The sequence below is a fragment of the Oratosquilla oratoria genome, unplaced genomic scaffold (assembly GCF_046742065.1).
Source record: "Oratosquilla oratoria isolate Oo_2021 unplaced genomic scaffold, ASM4674206v1 SCAFFOLD55, whole genome shotgun sequence".
Taxonomy (NCBI): Eukaryota; Metazoa; Arthropoda; class Malacostraca; order Stomatopoda; family Squillidae; genus Oratosquilla; species Oratosquilla oratoria.
The window spans coordinates 284,356-305,071 of NW_027467719.1; the positions used below are offsets into that span (position 1 = coordinate 284,356).

The 20,716-nt window shown below is 39.3% G+C and overlaps 2 protein-coding genes and 1 pseudogene across 2 annotated transcripts in view; 1 reads left to right on the forward strand and 2 right to left on the reverse strand.

The window, feature by feature from the left end:
• The first annotated feature begins 308 nt into the window (after nucleotides 1–308).
• LOC143023688 (uncharacterized) lies at nucleotides 309–8,356 on the forward strand. Its single transcript, XM_076182300.1, has 2 exons — nucleotides 309–1,312; nucleotides 8,227–8,356. The coding sequence occupies exons 1-2, from the start codon at nucleotides 309–311 to the stop codon at nucleotides 8,354–8,356; spliced, it is 1,134 nt and encodes a 377-aa protein (XP_076038415.1).
• Nucleotides 8,357–8,560: 204 nt separating this feature from the next.
• LOC143023690 (uncharacterized) lies at nucleotides 8,561–20,317 on the reverse strand (annotated as a pseudogene).
• LOC143023701 (nitric oxide synthase, salivary gland-like) overlaps nucleotides 19,737–20,716 on the reverse strand; it is a 2,865-nt gene continuing 1,885 nt past the window's right edge. Inside the window, exon 2 of the mRNA XM_076182312.1 lies at nucleotides 19,737–20,716. This exon is cut by the window's right edge and continues 61 nt beyond it. Within this exon, the coding sequence (XP_076038427.1) occupies nucleotides 20,685–20,716 (32 nt within the window). The 3' untranslated portion in view covers nucleotides 19,737–20,684.

A 20,716-nucleotide genomic window follows, 5' to 3' on the forward strand; every position in this document is an offset into this window, starting at 1 on the left:
GAGTTTCTTATTAAATTCTGCGTTAATTGACTCCAAAGGATTCTTGACAAGTTTTGAATAAGTAACTTCATCCTTTAACAAAAGTTCCATTTTATTTAAACAAAAGATTAGCAGCTATTGCACTAAAAGGTGAACCCATAGGGAGGCCGTAATGTTGTCTGTATTCTGTTTGTTCGAATGTAAATGGGTCGAAGTTAATGCATAGTGATGTAATACCTTGAAAAACACGTAAGTGTCGAAACGTCGGTAATAAAACTCAAAAGCCCTTCTCGAGTTTCCGTTTCCTCTCTTTCCTCAAATTTGTCACGATGAATAATCATCATTTGTCAAGAGGAGGAGATGGCAAACCGAGTACAAAAGAGCATGAGTTTAACATCAGGAGGAAGATAGACAGTCATATAAATCGTAGACATTTTTTGCGTGAGTGTATTGAAGAAAAAGTTCTCCCCAAATCAACACCGGTACAACTAAGTGACAACCATACACCATTCAGTGATAGTATTAAGAAATATTTAGAAGAAAGCTGTGTAAAACTTACAAATGCAATTTATGAATTGAAAGGAAAATCCAATGAGGTTCATTTACCACATCATATGATCACTAGCTTGAAAACTATAAACAATAAACAAAAAGAGAAACTCAAACAAAAATTAGATATCTTGTGCGGAAATAGCAACTGGAAAGACATGGGTAGACAAGATCTCATAACAAACCTTTCAAAGAAAACCTTAACGAATACAGAAAGAGAAGTTTTGTCCCTTGGATTAAAATTCGATACGGGAAACGACCAAGACAGTTACGCAGAACTAGTATCACGTAATTATAAATGGAACGACACCGATGTGGATAAAGGTTTTAAACAAGGAATCTTACTTTGCTGTAAAGCTTTCTCAGACAATAAAACAAGCCAGATTCCGAGACGTTACAAAAAGGCATTACAAGATCTTAAAAATGACCAGGAAATAATTATAACACAAGCAGATAAAGGGGGAGGTATAATAATTATGGACAGGACAGATTACATAAACAAAATGAATACTCTTTTAGAAGACACCACAATATACGAAAAGAAACACATAGGGTACGCTCAACAAAGTGCAGACACATTTAATAAGAAAGCTAGGAAAATACTAAAGAAAAATGAAAGAGGTAAGAAGTTGCTGCATTTAGTAGAAGAAGCCCCACGCCCCCCTCAGATACGCGGAATCCCCAAAGTACATAAATCAGGAATCCCACTAAGGCCCATAACATCAGGAATTGGTAGCGCACCACACAGAATAGCAAAACAACTAGCCAAACCACTCTCACAGATGTTAGGAAAAATAAGCGGAACCCATATAAAGAATTCAGGAGATATGATAAATAGATTAAATGATGTACAATTCAAAGACAAGAAACTATACAGCCTTGATATAATCTCGCTTTTCACAAATATACCAAGAAATGGAGCACTAGAGGCTATAAAAAGAGTAACAGAAAAGATAGATGACAACAATCTACCCATTCCGAAAACAGATTATTTACAACTAGTTTCACTATGCATTAACTTCGACCCATTTACATTCGAACAAACAGAATACAGACAACATTACGGCCTCCCTATGGGTTCACCTTTTAGTGCAATAGCTGCTTATCTTTTCTTAGAGACATTAGAAGCAGACAAAATGCTAAGAATAATAGGCAGACACACCACATGGATAAGATATGTAGATGACATATTAATCATAACACCCAAAACCACAAATATACTAAACAAAGTCAGATTATTAAATAAAGTACACGAGAAGATTGAATTCACACTAGAAGAAGAACAAGGACACTTATCATTTTTAGACACTACAATTATTAGAACAGACTCAGGCCCAAGATATAAAGTACATAGAAAACATACCAACAAAGAAGATTATGTCCACTATCTATCAGGTCACAGTGAAAAAAATCAAATCAGGTATAATAATTGGATTTTTCTTACGCGCATACAGAATATGCAGCACAGAATATATAGAAGATGAAATAACACACATAATTACAATATTTAAAAAATTAAAATACCCAATGAGAATAATTACAAAATCAAAAACGAAAGCGCAGGAAATAATGAACAGGACAAAATATAACAAAGAAAAATAAAAGAACGAAATATTAGTAATACCGAATTTCACAGAAGTCACAAAAATAAGAAAATATTTAGAACAAAATAACATTAAAATAATTACAAACACTGGACAAAAGATAGGAAAGATAATAACATATAAAACAACAAAATTTAGAAATGAAAATAGCATAGTATACAAAATCCCATGTAACGGATGTGAAACGTCATACTACGGAGAGACTGGACAAGGAATCACAAAGCGGACACAACAACACAAAAGCGACATTAGAGCACACAGAACCAGCAACTCACTTGTGACACACATAGACAAAACAGGACACTTGCCAAATTGGATAAACACAGAAGTATTACACCAAGGTCTCGACAAGAAAATGAGAAAAGTTATGGAAGCTGCAGAAATTAGTAAAAATAATTCGAATAACAACAGAGGAGGATTCATTACATGGTCTCGCCCAGCCGCAACACTAGCCATCAACGATTGGAAGAGAAGAAAAAGAGGGAGGAGTCAATAATTCGCGCGGAATATATATAGCTGTGTATCTATCCACTTGATGTAATACCTTGAAAAATACGAAAGTGTCGAAACGTCGGTAATAAAACTCAAAAGCTCTTCTCGAGTTTCCGTTTCCTCTCTTTCCTCAAATATATATATATATATATACATATATGTATATATATATATGTATATATATGTATATATATACATATATATATATATATATGTACATATATATATTTATGTACATGTATATATATATAATATATATATATATATATATATGTATATATATATATATATATATATTATATATATATATATATATATATGATGAAGGTGGAAAAAGAAGTCACGGGTCTAGTTCCGAGTTCCTGAGTTTATTCCTGACCGGTTTCGCTCTATGCATAGAGCGAAACCGGTCAGGAATAAACTCAGGAACTCGGAACTAGACCCGTGACTTCTTTTTCCACCTTCATCAACTTGTCACAATGTACTAGCATATATATGTATATATCTATATACATACTAAGTTAAAACATTTCAAAAGTGACACTTTTTAAAAATGTTACATACCATGGACGATCATCGTTAGGCCATGGACGATCATCGTTGAGCCATGGACGATCATCGTTAAGCCGTGGACGATCATCGTTGAGCCGTGGACGATCATCGTTGAGCCATGGACGATCATCGTTGAGCCGTGGACGATCATCATTGAGCAATGGACGATCATCGTTGGGTCGTGAACGATCATCGTTGAGCCGTGGATGATCGTTGAGCCGTGAATGATCATCGTTGAGCAATAGACGATCATCGTTGAGCCATGGACGATCATCGTTGAGCCGTGGATGATCATCGTTGAGCCGTGGACGATCATCGTTGAGTCAAGAATGATCATCGTTGAGCCATGGACGACCATCGTTGGGCCGTGGACGATCATCGTTGAGCCGTGAATGATGATCGTTGAGCAGTGAACGATCATCGTTGAACAATGGACGATCATCGTTGAGTCAAGAACGATCATCGTTGAGCCGTGGATGATCATCGTTGAGCCGTGAACGATCATCGTTGAGTCAAGAATGATCATCGTTGAGCCGTGAACAATCATAGTTGAGCCGTGGACGATCATCGTTGAGCCGTGGACGATCATAGTTGAGCCGTGGACGATCATCGTTGAGCCGTGGACGATCATCGTTGGGCCGTGGACGATCATCGTTAAGCCGTGGACGATCATCGTTGAGTCAAGAACGATCATCGTTGAGCCATGGACGATCATCGTTGAGATGTGGACGACCATCGTTGAGCCATGAAAGATCATCGTTGGGCCGTGGACGATCATCGTTGAGCCGTGGATGATGATCGTTGAACCGTGAACGATCATCGTTGAGCAATGGACGATCATCGTTGAGTCAAGATCGATCATCGTTGAGCAATGGGCGATCATCGTTGAGTCATAGACGATCATCGTTGATCCATGGACGATCACCGTTGAGCCGTGGACGATGATCGTTGAGCCGTGAACGATCATCGTTGAGCAATGGACTATCATTGTTGAGCCATGGACTATCATCGTTGAGTCATGGACGATCATCGTTGAGTCATGGACGATCACCGTTGAGCCGTGGACGATCATTGTTGAGCCATGGACGATCATCCTTGAGCCATGGACGATCATCGTTGGGCCGTGGACGATCATCGTTAAGCCGTGGGCAATCATCGTTAGGCAATGGACGCTCATCGTTGAGCCATGGACGATCATCGTTGAGCCCTGAACGATTATCGTTTTGCAATGGACGATCATCGTTGAGCCATGGACGATCATGGTTGAGTCAAGAAGGCCAAGAACGATCATCGTTGAGCCGTGGACGATCATCGTTGAGTCAAGAATGATCATCGTTGAGCCGTGATCGATCATAGTTGAGCCGTGGACGATCATCGTTGAGCCGTGGACAATCATAGTTGAGCCGTGGACGATCATCGTTGAGCCGTGGACGATCATCGTTAGGCCATGGACGATCATCGTTGAGACGTGGACGATCATCGTTGAGCCGTGGACGATCATCGTTAAGCCGTGGACGATAATAAAAATTAAACCATTTCAAAATTGACACATTTTAAAAATGTTACATGCCATGGTCAAGAAGGTCAAGAACGATCATCGTTGAGCCGTGGACGATCATCGTTGATCCGTGGACGATCATCGTTGATCCGTGGACGATCATCGTTGAGCCGTGGACGATCATCGTTGAGCCGTGGACGATCATCGTTGAGTCAAGAATGATCATAGTTGAGCCGTGGACGATCATAGTTGAGCCGTGGACGATCATCACTGAGATATGGACGATCATCGTTGAGCCATGGACGGTCATCGTTGAGCCTTGGACGATCATCGTTGAGCCGTGGACGATCATCGTTAAGCCGTGGACGATCATCGTTGAGTAAAGAACGATCATCGTTGAGCCGTAGATGATCATCGTTGAGCCGTGGACGATCATCGTTGAGCCGTGGACGATCATCGTTGAGCCGTGGACGATCATCGTTGAGCCGTGGACGATCATCGTTGAGCCATGGATGATGGTCGTTGAGCCGTGAACGATGATCGTTGAGTAATGAGCGATCATCGTTGAGCCGTGGACGATCATCGTTGAGTCAAGAACGATCATCGTTCAGCCATGGAAGTTGTTGAGTCAAGAATGATCATCGTTGAGCCTTGGACGATCATTGTTGAGCCGTGGACGATCATTGTTGAGCCGTAGATGATCATCGTTAGGCCATGGACGATCATCGTTGAGCCGTGGACGATCATCGTTGAGCCGTGGACGATTATCGTTAAGCCGTCGACGATCATCGTTGAGTCAAGAATGATCATCGTTGATCCGTGGATGATCATCGTTGAGCCGTGGACGATCATCGTTGAGCCATGGGCGATCATCGTTGGGCCGTGGACGATCATCGTTGAGCCGTGGATGATGATCGTTGAGCCGTGAACGATCATCGTTGAGCAATGGACGATCATCGTTGAGTCAAGAACGAACATTATTGAGTCAAGAACGATCATCGTTGAGCCGTGGACGATCATCGTTGAGCCGTGGACGATCATCATTACTAATAATAAATTAAATTAAACTATTTCAAAGGTGACACATTTAAAAAATGTTACATGTCTTGGAGAGGAAGGTCTGTAAGTCCTCCGAGGTCGTAAATTCTCCGAGGCAGTAAGCCTTTCGAGGGTGTATGTTCTCCGAGGGTGCAAGTTCTCCGAGGGTGCAAGTCCTCCGAAGGTGCAAGTCCTCCCAGGGTGCAAATCCTCCGAAGGTGCAAGTCTTCCGAGGGTGCAAGTCCTCCGAGGGTGCGAGTCCTCCGAGGGTGCCAGTCCTCCCAGGGTGCAAGTCCTCCGAGGGTGCAAGTCCTCCGAAGTTGTAAGCCCTTCGAGGCTGCAAGTCCTCCGAGGTCGTAAGTCCTACGAGGGTGCAAGTCCTCTGAAGTTGCAAGTCCTACGAGGTTGTAAATCCTCCAAGTTAATAAATCCTCCAAGGTAATAAGTCCTCCAAGGTAATAAGTCCTCCAAGGTAATAAGTCCTCCAAGGTAACAAGTCCTCCAAGGTAACAAGTCCTCCAAGGTAATAAGTCCTCCAAGGTAATAAGTCCTCCAAGGTAACAAGTCCTCCAAGGTAACAAGTCCTCCAAGGTAACAAGTCCTCCAAGGTAACAAGTCCTCAAAGGTCGCAAGTCCTCAGTGGTCGCAAGTCCTCAGTGGTCGCAAGTCCTCAGTGGTCTCAAGTCCTCAGTGGGCGCATGTCCTCAGTAGTCGCAAGTCCTAAGTGGTCGCCATGTTCCCTTGAACTGACTAGGAAAATGTGTCCCTTGGGTTCGGCCTCGGCCTCGGTCTCGGGGCGGAACCCCAACACGGAATCCCCAGTACGGGATCCCTATCGTGGGATTAGAGCGCGGGGCGGTGCGGCCGAAGGCCGCTGTTTGCGCAGCCAGGCCCCCGGTGAAGTCGGGGAGGGCGAAGCCCGCGGCTTGTATATATATATATATATATATATATATATATATATATATATATATGTATATATATATAAACATACATATATATATATATTTGTATATATACATGTATATATATATATACTATATATATGTATATATATATATATATATATATGTATATATTTGTATATATGATTTGGATGATGGAGAACATAAAAACAGGGGATGGCACGGAACCCTAAACATTCTTGTTTTGTTCGCGTAGAACTTCTTCAGAGAGTGTACGGAAAACTGTGATTGAAGCTTATGTACCACAAAGGATTACAAAGGCGGAGCATGCCGACAGGAGACCTTTTGTTCCATATCTAGGTCGGATGCGAAAAAAAATCATGATAATAATAAATGAATAAGTAAAAAACATTATAATGTAAATAATAAATAAAATACATAAATAAATGCATAGGTAAAGTTAAATAGTAAACAAACAGGTAAATAGTAAATAATAATAAACTGACATATAAATAATGATATATGAGGTTCAAAAACACAGATGATGAAAAAACAAATAATACAAAATAAATGATAATCATTACAGCATCTTGCTTAGGTGTTTATCTAAATGATTCTTAAAGCTTCGAACTATACTACATTGCACTGTCTATGTAGGAAGTTTATTCCATTCATTAATTACACGGTTGGAGAAGTTGTTTCTACCCCCTTCCAAATTAAATCTATTTCCGGACAGTGCAATGTGAAAATTTTGTCACTTGATGTTGTGAATTCCCTTTGGAATGTTAAAAACCTGTATCAAGTCACCTCTGAGTCTACGCTTTTTTAGGGAAAACAGATTTACGTGTTTTAGTAGATTTTCGTATGATTTATTTTTGATATTTGGAATCAGTTTTGTGGCTCGCCGTTGTACTTTTTCCAGTCAGTCAATGTCTTTGATGAGATTCGGTGACCATACGGAAACAGCATATTCGAAATGTGAACGAACTAACGATATATATTGCTTATTAATGAGTGATGGACTTTGAAGTCAAAAGATCGCGCAATCATTCCTAGAATCTTATTTGTTTTCTCAGAGGCTGAAATACACTGCTTGGATGATTTGAGATCGTTACTGATATTTACACCGAGACAGGCTTATAAGAAATATAAGTGCTCGGGTGCATCTAATGACTATGAAAGTTATGTATTAATATAGAAATATTTAAAAAAAGAAAATAAAAAACGAAAACGACAATACGAATATCGCTGATAACTCCAAAGAGAATCCCAAAGAATTCTATATTTACATTAGAGATAAAAAGGTTGTTAGGAATCACATTGGTCCACTATTATCTGCTGACGGTCAACTTGAATATTCAAATGAAGGAATGTATAATACTTTAAACAATTATATTAGCTCTATATTCGTAAACGAAACACCACAAAGTGGACTCCAAACTGAAACCTGTAAAAAGGGCTTTCTCGGCGGCGTCTGCGAGGGAGCTTTAATTAAATCTTTTTAGAGCTACAGGCAAAAAATCAGACAGACTTTGAAAACTATACGCGAATGCCATTCCATGCATTTCATGAATTGCTGAAAAAGATACATCCATATATTGGCAAGCAGGACACCGGCATCCCAGACAGCATACCACCTGGTGCTCGTCTTGAAGCAACACTTCGCTTCCTTGCCGCTGGAGGATCCTACACAAGTCTCCAGTATTCCACTAGAATTTCAAAACAAAGTCTCAGTCTGATCATCCCTGAAATCTGTGCAGCCATCTATAATGTCCTAAGGGAGGATTATCCTAAGGTGAGTCTCATAGGATGGATACAAAGTACAGTGATATTTTTCATTTCTTTATTATTTTTACATATTTTTACGTATCACATGAACAATAAAAAATGTTCGTAATAGCTATCTAAAATTGTGCTTTGTATGGCAATATGCTGTAACCTTTTCATGCCATGAATTTGTCCGAACCTTCTACTCGCAATATCTGATGTTCTCTAGTAAGATCTCCCATGTCACCCATGCTTATAACATCGAATATTAGCTTTTTGGCTAATTTCCGCTGGTCTTCACTCATATTCTTAAGTCCATCATATTCTAACTTTGCTACACTGTCTAGATATGGATCTACATCCACATAACTGGGAAGGGATAAGAGTTTACTTAGAGCACTTTCCAAAACTTTATCAGTTTGGTCAACTACCTTCCTCCTCTTTGAAGTCCCATTTGAACTACATGCAGAGAAGTGGGAAGACGACGGCGAGGGGTTAACTGGAGATGCAGATGTCAAGCCGGGTGCAGGTGATGGCAGAGAGTGGGGTGATGGGGTGTCCAATGATAAGTCATCGTTGGTCTCCTCATTCCTTGGCAGAATTGCCAATTCACCTATCTGTGGAGATTTTATTTTATTTACTTTATCAAGGTTATTAATAATTTACCTATGTGTACAAGGAAAGAACGAAGTTTATTTTTAATTTTCTTTACAGATGCAACTCCTGCCGAGTGGAAGGCAGTGGCGAAATGCTTCGAAAAGTGGAATTTCCCGCACTGTGTTGGAGCGGTAGATGGGAAACACATCGCAATATGACCTCCAGAAGAGAGTGGTTCCTACTACTTCAACTACAAGGGTTCCCACAGTATAATTCTTATGGCTGTAGTGAACGGAAATTACGAGTTCCTCTATGTAGATGTTGGAACAAATGGAAGAGTTTTGGATGGTGGTGTGTGGGCAAACTCGAGCCTGTGTGCACGCCTGCAAGAAGGAACAATAGGGCTTCCTGTAGATGAGCAGCTGAATGACAGCCACAGAATACTGCCATACGTCTTCGTTGGTGATGATGCCTTCCCACTCAAGAAGCACTTTATGAAACCATATCCTTTTAAGAATCAAAATAATGAACAAATAATTTTTTCCTACAGGCTTTCAAGAGCTCACCGAGTCGTAAAAAATGCATTTGGCATTATGGCAAATAAATCTTGTGTTCTCCTAAGTGCAATAAATTTGTTCCCTCAAAAGGTGGAGAAAATCGTTCTTGCCTGCACAGCCCTCCACAATTTCTTGCGCAGGGAACACACATCAACCTATACACCTGTGGGTAGCTTCGACAATGAGAATATTGATGAGGGAGTAGTAACACCATGGGCATGGCGTGATAACAGGCAGCTTCTGCCTTTGGATCAAGTACAGAGGCATCCTACAAATGAGTCAGAAGACATCAGGAAAGAGTTTATGGACTACTTCAATGAGGAAGGAGCTGTTCCTTGGCAACAACGTATGTGTGGAATATACTAGAGAGAGAGAGAGAGAGAGAGAGAGAAAGAGAGAGAGAGAGAGAGAGAGAGAGAGAGAGAGAGAGAGAGAGAGAGAGAGAGAGAGAGAGAGAGAGAGAGAGAGAGAGAGAGAGAGAGAGAGAGAGAGAGAGAGAGAGAAAGAGAGAGAGAGAGAGAGAGAGAGAGAGAGTTTCCCCTCCCCTTTGTCACCACTGTCACCACCGCTGTCGGCCGTCGACTATTACACGTATAATTGACTTGTAATACCACTCGTCTCAAGGCCCCTTGCCTTCGTTACCTGAATTTCACTAAATATTCAAGTTCCTCTTAAGCAGTAGTCTCACTATTTTCTAGGCCCCGTGCCTAGTTCTCTCGTCCTTTGGGTTAATAAAAGGGTGGTGAATTTTCTTTCTTCTTTCACTGTAATTTCACCTTCTGGTTACACTCAGGATCTCTTTCTCTCGTCTCTACATCGTCTCTCTCGATCGTCTCCCTAGATCGTCTCTTGATCCTCTCTTGATCCTCTCTCTCTGACGAGATCCCGTATCCTACGCTAAGCTACCTTCGTCTGACGTCACTAATTTTTCTAATCCAATCTCCAGTGACTTTTCAAATAAATGTCACTCCTTATGGGCGTGACTTTGAATTCATGCACCAATAGTTTTTTTCTCCTTCTCCACCTTGCACCAATCCGGAAAGCCATTCCAATGCCACTAGCAAAATTGTTTACCTCAGCATTAGTCAAACGAAGCTAACCTGCGCTTACAGAGTTTTGATTACATCATCGATTATAAAACAGTCACCACCGTCGGTGTGTTTACCTAGACATAGCGTCACCTCAATGTTATCAAAACAACAGGCGAGCAGGCAGGCTCATTTACATTCCTACAACTACCGGCCTCTTACAGGGCTCGGCAGCTACCCTTGGTCGTCCCGACCAATTTCTTATTTCCCTCTTACAGGGCTTGCTAATATATTTCTAGAATAAGCTAATCTACCCTTGCGTAATTGTTAATCTACCCTCCAAAATACATCATTCATGCAATAAATTGGGAATAATACATAAACATAATACCTATAAATGTGAATAACATGCATCTCAATATATATAAGGCATTGAATTAAGCGGTTACATGGTTGATTTGCTTTGACAGAGCCAATCTCCGGAATACAACAAAGGCAATCAGTGCTGCCACTAACACTGAAAGTAAGGGTATGATAAGGATTGGTAGTATATGTAAATCATTTGAGGGAGATCTTGACAATGGTCTTCTCTTAATTTTCAAGGGAGGAGAGTTTTCAGGCAATGTGAAGTTGAAGGTTGAAATGTAGGTGTCATCGGTTAAATGCATTGTATTAAGGGTATTAGAAATGGTGGAAATAGTGTCTGCATGCAATTCGCAGTTATCTTGAATAGAGACAAGACCTTCAACCAAATCCAATTTAGGACTCAACCCGGGACAATTTATTGATACCTTTGTCTTGTTAGGGAAAAACAGGTAATGAGATCCTTGTATGTTACAATGAGGGATCTGGTCTACCAAAATTCGTTGGTAATGACAATTGTTCATAACAGACATATTCCTAACCAGAGAGTTCATGTGAAGCTTCTCGGAACACAAAAGAGATCACTATGAACACTAACTTTTCAAATGCAAAACACATTAATCTAGAGATTGAGTGTCTCTTCTTGTTCAATATTCAGTTTTTTTTTTTCAACACACTTCATTTTCAAAGACAGTCTTATTACTTTAAAATGGTCACAATACTCATGTGTGTACTCAGATGAGAGGTCCTTAAGTCCTTAAGATTCCAAGTCTGACCACAGCAGATCCTAGGTTTTAGGTTTCCATGTATCTGCTTGACACCAAGTTCCAGTTGTTTAGGTCTCCCATCCCAAATACATACAAATGGTCAATACTATCTGTAAAATACATCAAGATTAATGTTCAACTCTTGAAAAATATCATTATAATATTCTCCATATTCTCCAGGGTTATTAATATTTATGCACAAAGTATTACTATAATCATCTTCATAGATCTGCAAGCTAATTTTCCTTATGTCATCTAAATGTCCTATCAATTCTTCTCTTGATTCTAAATGTTTAAGTTTAAACTTGTTTCCACCTGCAGAATCAATTACCCTATATGGACCAGTGTACCTTGGTGGAAGTTTATTATTGGGTGAGGTTAATTTGACCATTACTAATTCCCCAATTTTCAGTTCTAGTTTATGAGCTATTTTGTGTTGTTGTTCCTTCATCTCTTGTGAATACACCTGCATATGTTTCCTAAGTCTTTGGTGAATACTTTGAAGAGTATTTATCCTATTGGATATATAATCATCCATATTATATATGGGTTTTTGCTCTGCAGTCAACATTTCATATCACCAGTTGCTACATTAATTTGATTGTTCAGGGTACACTTAACACAAGGAATCCAAGTATCCCAAGTTACACTATGAGGACTTATTAGGGTTCTAAGACATATAATTATCTTTTTGTTTAACCTTTCTACTACTCCATTACTTTGGGGATGGTTAACGAGTATATTGACTTTCTTGATGTGGAATACATTACATAGATTTTCCAAGATTTTGTTATTAAATTCAGTCCCATTATCTGAAACTAGGATGTTAGGTGTAGTAAAATTACAGATTATCTGATCATAGATTACGGAAGCAATAGTTTCAGCTTTCTTATTGATTATGGGTTGTAATATACAAAATCTTGAAAAATAATCAATAGCAACAAATAGGTATTTAAAGCCGTTCTCGGATAATGGTAATTGCAATGTATCCATGTGAACTCTTTCCCAAGGTTTCTGTGGAATGGGATAGGTGAGTATAGGAGCAGGTTTTGGTGTATTTCCCTTCACCTTTACACATTTTACACACTTTTCTATATAATCATATATAGTTTTCTTCATTCCTGGCCAAAAGTATTTAAGTTGTGCTTGTCTATAAGTTTTATCCTTTCCAGGATGTGAACTACAATCACTATCATGAAGTAACTTCAATATCTCATTTACCAGAGTTTGTGGTATAACCAACTGATTTACTTGACCTCTAGAAATATCTTTCCCATTTACAAATGTTTTCCTATACAATATTCCATTAATCAAATGAAATTCCTCTATCTTATACCCCTTTGGTAGCTTTGGAGGATCTCCTCTTGGGTTCATCAAATGCTTGATTATTGAATCACATGTCTCATCATCTCTCTGTTCTCTTATTAGCATTTCTTCATCTAAAGTTACTAATTCTTCTATACTACAAACAAAATTAATCAACCCAGTCCCAGTCATTGGTTGACTAATGTTTCTAGAAAGTGGATCTGCTACATTCCTTCTACCCGGAATATATTCAAATTGAACTTCATAGCACTGAAGTATCGCAAACCATCTAGCAAGTCTGCCTCTAAGATTCTTATGCTTAAATAAGTTCTGAATAGCTGTGTGATCAGTCCAAACTCTGATGGGATACCCTAGTATCATATCCCTAAAACTTTCTAAAGAATAAATTACTGCTAAAGTTTCTCTTTCAGTTATAGAATAGTTTCTCTCCGCACTATTACAAACTCTGGATGTGTAAGCTATGGGTTTCAAAGTTCCATTTCTCTCTTGCATTAGTATGCCTCCTAACCCTATGTCAGACGCATCAGTACAAAGAATAAATTCTTTTTCATAGTCGGGGAAAATTAAAATAGGTGAACTCGTGAGTTTATCTTTCAACTTGTCAAAAGCTTGCTGTTGCGCAGGTCCCCACATGAACTTTGAGTCCTTTCTTAACAATGAACTTAGCGGATTAGCAATGTCAGCATAACTTTGAATGAATTTTCTATAATATCCTGTTAATCCCAAAAAGCTCCTAACCTTGTCTACATTGGTCGGAACTGGAAAATTCTTGACAGCGTCAACCTTTGAATTTACTGTACTCAGCCCGCGTCTGTCTATCTTATGTCCTAAGTAAATGACACTGTCTTGCAAGAACTTACATTTTTCAAGTTTTACTTTTAACCCAGCTTCTCCTAGTCTTGAGAATATCAAATCTAATTTCTTAAAGTGCTCCACTGCAGTCTGAGAAACTATTAAAATGTCATCTAGAAATACACTGGCAGTGTTTCCTAACAATCCATCTAGAATAGTATTCATTAATCTCATGTAAGTTAATGGACTATTACATAACCCAAATGGCATTCTCTTGAACTCATAATGTCCTGTTGTAGTAGAAAATGCTGTGAACTCTCTTGAATCTTCATGCAATTCTATTTGCCAAAAAGCTGATTTGATATCTATAGTACTAAAATATCTATTCTCAGTTCCCAAACTTCTCAAAATGTCACCGATAATGGGTAATGGTAACCTGTCACGAATGGTGTGCTTATTCAGTTCCCTGTAATCAATAACTGGTCGCATAGTCCCATCAGACTTTGGTACTAAGATCAACGGAAAATTCCACTCGCTTTTACTATGTTCAATAATATCCTGTGATAGCATTTCAGTGATGAGTTTATCTACTACAGCTAATTTAGAGTGAGGAACTCTGTAGGCTGGTATGTAGATAGGTTGTGTTCCTGGTTTGAACTTAATGTGATGTTTTAAAACAGTTGTTTTGCCTAAGGCGTCCCCCGGCAAAGCAATTGCTTTTTTATGTTTCATAAGCAAAGCAAATAAAGCTTCATCCAACTCAGGGCAATTAGTTGATTGTAATAATTCTTTATATCTATTTCTTAAGTCTATGCCTTCTTGTACTGAACAAATTGATGAAGTTGGTAATTCTATCTCCTCACTATTCTCATTTAAAATCTTAATAGGTTTAGTACACACCTGAATACATCCTATTTGTGTACCTTTCTTTAAAACTATCTCTTTATTCATAGTATTAATTACTAATACTTCTACTCTGTTCTTATTTGTCTTATAAATCCCTGAGTCCCACTTCAATCCTTTAATTTTAACTGATTCTGGGACTGTAATTACTTCAGAGTCTACATTGATTCCTTTCAAACACACTTCAACCTTATTAATTGACATGGGATGTAACAATGTCGACCTTGTTAATCCGCAATCTGCGATTCTCAAGGCATCTGTGGTTGATAATTTAGTAATCTCTGGGATTTCCTGAACTTCTGAGTTGGGTTCACAAATTGTTTTACTTTCTGTAGGGTTGGACCGCTCGGCCTCGCTATCTAGGATAGAAATGTTATCTAAGGATTCATTGATTCCTGTCACTGGTCTTAAGTCTGGTTGAATTAAGAATGGGATTAACTGTGACTTCACTAAAATTCCTAAGTCAGCAGGACAAATTACCATGTTTTCTTTTCTCATAGTTGCAAATCCTATCAATAAATCTCCTGGAAAAACAGACTCTTCTACCACTATCACTGGGATGTACAATTGTTCATTTGTATACAAGGCAACTTCTAGCTCAATCTTACCTAATGTTTTTAACTGATTTCCAGTTACACCTTGCAATGTGTAACGGATTGGTTCCAACATTTTCACTCCTGGGTTCAACTGGTTTAAAACTTTACTAGTAATTACATTAACTACAGACCCTGTATCAATAAAAATTTGAATAGGCTTATTGAACACTTTACCCGCAATGAGAGGTCCTACAGAAGTTTTACCAACAGTAATTATCAGTTTGTCAGTTTCTTTCATCTCCCTTGCATTCCCATATTTAACACAATACCGCCTATCGGTATATATATGGGCAGGTCTGAAATTGTTTATTCTGTGTCTGGGGGTTTTCCTCTTAGCCCTGGGGGTACCCGAAAATTCCGGCACTCATGAGTTCTGTGTCCGATTTTATTATGGTAAATACAGAATGGAGGGTTCCTACATTGATACTCATTGTGACCTTCGTATTTGCAATTTCTGCAAATAATCCCATAAAAACATTCTTGTGCTTTGTGTCCCCATGCATTACAATTAAAACATAGGATTCTGGTATCCCTATCCCTAGATGGACTTCTAGCATGCCGCCTATGTCCTACTTCTGTTTTCTTAAACTCTCTAGAGTTCCTATATTGGCTTTGTTGATTTATAGGCATTACATATAGGTTTATTGTTCTGGTCTCACTGTATCCTTGAAGAAGATAATCTACTTCTCCTAAACTGATATTTGATTTTAGATCTTTGTACAGCCTTTCTGCTGTTAAGTCATCAGAATTCTTTGCCAATAAGCTAAATGTAATCAATTTGATTACCTGTGAGATTTTCATCTCACTAGATCTTTCTATCCAGTCTGAATCTTTCAAGATAGAATAGAATTCATGTCTTTTGACCATCTATCTAATCTAGCTAAGTACTCTGTGTCAGTTTCACTTGTCCTAACTTCCTTAATCATTTTTACCAATGATCTAATAGGATCCTGATCACATTTGGACATGAAATGTTTAAGAAAGGCTTTCTTGTAATTATCATATTGATTAATTTCTTCCATTTGCTGGAAGTTAATGACAAACCTCGCCCTTCCATGCTCTGGATCTATATTCTCCTTGAGAATCTTAATCTTACGATTCTCATTGGTAATGTTTTTACTAACTATAAGAGTGTCAATGAGGTTCAGGAACTTGTTTACACCATATGTGTTAGACTCTCCTGTGAATTTTGGAATATTTGTATTTGATGTGTGAATTTCGTGTCTCAACACGTTAGAATTCTGAGGGGTACTCATACTTATTACTAATACCTTGCTTTAGCCTGGCTGCTTGCGATGTCGCTTCGTGATGTCAATGTCTGGTTTGACGTCCTTCTACGGTCTTGTCATTCGTCAACGACGTTGTTCCTCCTCCATCACACACTCTGCCTTGAAGACCGCCTTGTAGATGATGATCACCTTGAAGAATCTTGAAGAATGCTTGTTCCCATCGTAGCAGTTACTTGAAGTTGTAGGTTTCTCTCGTAGTCGTCCTTGGAACAAATACACTCTTGATTTTGGATGTCTCGTTCCCGTAGACTTCTTGTGTCACTTCTCTTCGGAGGTGTTTAACACTCAGTTCGTTCATCCCACCGCTGCCACCACTTTCCCCTCCCCTTTGTCACCACTATCACCACCGCTGTCGGCCGTCGACTATTACACGTATAATTGACTTGTAATACCACTCGTCTCAAGGCCCCTTGCCTTCGTTACCTGAATTTCACTAAATATTCAAGTTCCTCTTAAGCAGTAGTCTCACTATTTTCTAGGCCCCGTGCCTAGTTCTCTCGTCCTTTGGGTTAATAAAAGGGTGGTGAATTTTCTTTCTTCTTTCACTGTAATTTCACCTTCTGGTTACACTCAGGATCTCTTTCTCTCGTCTCTACATCGTCTCTCTCGATCGTCTCCCTAGATCGTCTCTTGATCCTCTCTTGATCCTCTCTCTGACGAGATCCCGTATCCTACGCTAAGCTACCTTCGTCTGACGTCACTAATTTTTCTAACCCAATCTCCAGTGACTTTTCAAATAAATGTCACTCCTTATGGGCGTGACTTTGAATTCATGCACCAATAGTTTTTTTCTCCTTCTCCACCTTGCACCAATCCGGAAAGCCATTCCAATGCCACTAGCAAAATTGTTTACCTCAGCATTAGTCAAACGAAGCTAACCTGCGCTTACAGAGTTTTGATTACATCATCGATTATAAAACAGTCACCACCGTCGGTGTGTTTACCTAGACATAGCGTCACCTCAATGTTATCAAAACAACAGGCGAGTAGGCAGGCTCATTCACATTCGTACAACTACCGGCCTCTTACAGAGAGAGAGAGAGAGAGAGATTAAAATATTTCATAGGGATATTCTAATTTGTATACAAATTTGAATTATGCTGATGTACTTATAATAAAATTATGAACTTACTTGTTGAGTGTTTCCTCCGCCATCTAAGTTGTAAGTGGATGCGCGTACATGGTCACCCCCCTAGAGAGATAGAGATAGAGATAGATAGAGAGAGAGAGAGAGAGAGAGAGAGAGAGAGAGAGAGAGAGAGAGAGAGAGAGAATGATAATTTGTTTGGCATATACATCTTTAGTATATAAATTATGGTCATGCTTATGTACACACTTTTGAATTATCAACTTACTTGTTGAAGGTTTTCAGTAGTTTCTACATCTAAACTGGAAGCTGAGACACGTATGATTTCTCCCTTAGCAAGGAAAAGTAAATCATTAAAGAATCACAGCTTTGGAGCGTATATATCTTTCGTGCCAGCACCAGACTTCTTTGATGCATTGATGGCAGTCATTTCCATGTGAAACTGTGTTTTCAGTGTATGAAGTTTTTTTGCTTATAGACACGGGTTGACTACTTCACAATTATTAACGCAGTTTTTAGTGAGAATCAGAGAGAGGTGGGGAAGGAGGAAGAAGAGACGGAAGGAGAGAGTGGAGAAGGGAGAAAGGGTGAGAGGGAGGCAGAAAGTGGGGAGAGAAGGAGAGGGGGAAGGGAGAGAGGAAAGGAGAGGGGCAAGAGGGAGGAAGAGAGACGGGTGAAAGGAATAGCGTGAGGGGAGGGGGGAATTCAGGTGTATGGAGTGCGGAGAGGGGATAATTTCCTCTAATCAGGTGGCGATAAGGTGCTTCATCCACCCAGTCCCGTTGAGGAATGCGCAAATGTGTACAAGGTATGTGTGCGTGTGCACAAACCTTTTATTTCTATTTCGGATGAATTCCGGAAATTATTGTATTCGTCTCATTTGTAGTATTCATAAAGGAGGACCATATCATACTATTTACTTTTAACTTGGGATAATACGATTTTTGGGTCGATTTAGTTCGTTCCCATGGTTCCAGTAGTTTTCATTCATTTTGAGACAGGTGTTGTGAAAGGGAACTGTGAACAATGATATTCATAAATATTAGTTATCTTAGGAAAAAACTAAACAACTTGTGGATGGACGGCACCTACATTAAGTAGACGTCACTTCTGTAACTCCGGTTGATTGTTGTGGTTATATAAGGTGAGCTTAATGTGGGCAAGATAAACTCCAAAACCGGAGTTTTTTCTATCTATTTATAACAAGGTTATCTGGTATTGGCTTTAACAAACTAAATATGGGCCCCTTGGGCAAAATACAGTAAGTGCCGGGCCTTGACCTCGGGCACGCCTGTGTCTGGCAGACATTTGACCTGCCCGGCTCTGCTGGCAGGCTCTTGGCCTGCCCAGCACTTCTGTTTTGGTTACATTATCGTCGGTTAATATAGGGGGTTAGTGGGTTGTCGTAAGTAAAGGTGTTAGTCTCGCTATTCTATGCATTGGGGTCAGTTCTATACATGGGGGTTAGTCGTATGGTTGGTGGGTATGGTTAGATATGTTATATATATGTTAGCTTATGGGTAATATAATAGGGGCAGGTATAATAAAGGGGGTTTAATGGGTTTCTCTAGTGATATTAGGCATCTTCGTGCGGCGATATCTTGTTTGTCTGAATTCTGTTGCGTTAGGTTGCTGAGGTCTGGGAAAACGAAATCAGCGAAAAGGGGAGGGAGTGCTATGTCGCCATGCATGTGGATCACGTGCGTGGTAGGTGATGGTTAGTAGTGGTTACACGTCTGCTTCCACCAATAGGAATCTTCGCTAATTTTGCAGGTGTCACTGACCGCTAGATGATTTGCATCGGTGTGTGTATGTTTCCAGTCTGTCACAGAAGAGTTGCCAAATCTTTCTGGATGATACCGATGAAATATGAATGACACTTTTATTGATTCAGTCTTTGATAGTTCTAACATGAATATTTTAGAAATAGATTATACTGAAACAAAGTTTAAAGTTATTTATCTAAAGATTAAAAAAAAAAAAATCTAAATAGCAAGTGACTACGTTATCTTTAACGAATTTTGGTCGACATCGTTCGACATATTTCTTTTTTCAATCCATTTCTGAAGAAGTTAACAGCAAACAGAACACTTTTGGCATAATTTTACACACCATTGCTTAAAAAGGTGAATAAAAAAGTAAGTCAAATGGCTGAGTGCACTACGATTGCAACATTTTTGTTGAAATTATGTGAAAAAATATTAGCAATGATCCCAATAACTCTGACGTAAGCTTTTATTCTTTCAACACTGTGACTCATACAGCATTTGGTCTGGCGGCACCAGGCGATTCCATTCATCTAAAAACCGACCCCGATCTAAAAAGAGTCCAGTCCTTAGCTGAAAAAAATCGTATGTTAGTTTCCACAACAACATCTGTACAACGTGTCACAGTATACAAATATTTAGCTTAAGGTTAATCAGCCTCAATTACTGTGGCTCAACATTTTTCTTTATTTAGTAGAAAGGAGGTGGGGAGGAGTTAGGATCGGGGTCATTTTCCACATCTAAATTCATTTTTCTAGTTTCAAAGGAACAAAACTGAATTCAGCTGCAAACCACCAGTGATATAATTGCTGCTTTTTTCCATTGTTCCTTGTTACCCTTGAAGATTATATTCGTGTTCCATAACGTCACTTATCAGTATTATTATATCCGTGCTCCCTAATATCGTATACAATGCAGATCAACTGGTGTGCCACTGTTGTTTATATCTTGTATCGCAGGCCACTTACTCGCTTACCTTTCTTATATTTATTCGAGTCCATCTCAGTCCCCGTTATGCCCATTTCTTTCACGTTCAGCGAATCTCAGGTTATCTTATCTTATTTCTCTTCATTTCTACTCGAGAAAGACGTTTTTGAATTCCCAAATGCGGCAAATAAATCTTCCGGCCATGACAAACCGTTGGCTCCAGTCTTAGGGTTGTCCATCACCAACTTGAACTTTGTCCGGCATTGGGGCGGAGTTTCCAGTACTTTGTTGTGTCTGAAGACTCAATCTGTTTTTGACCGTCTCCCTGGTCTGC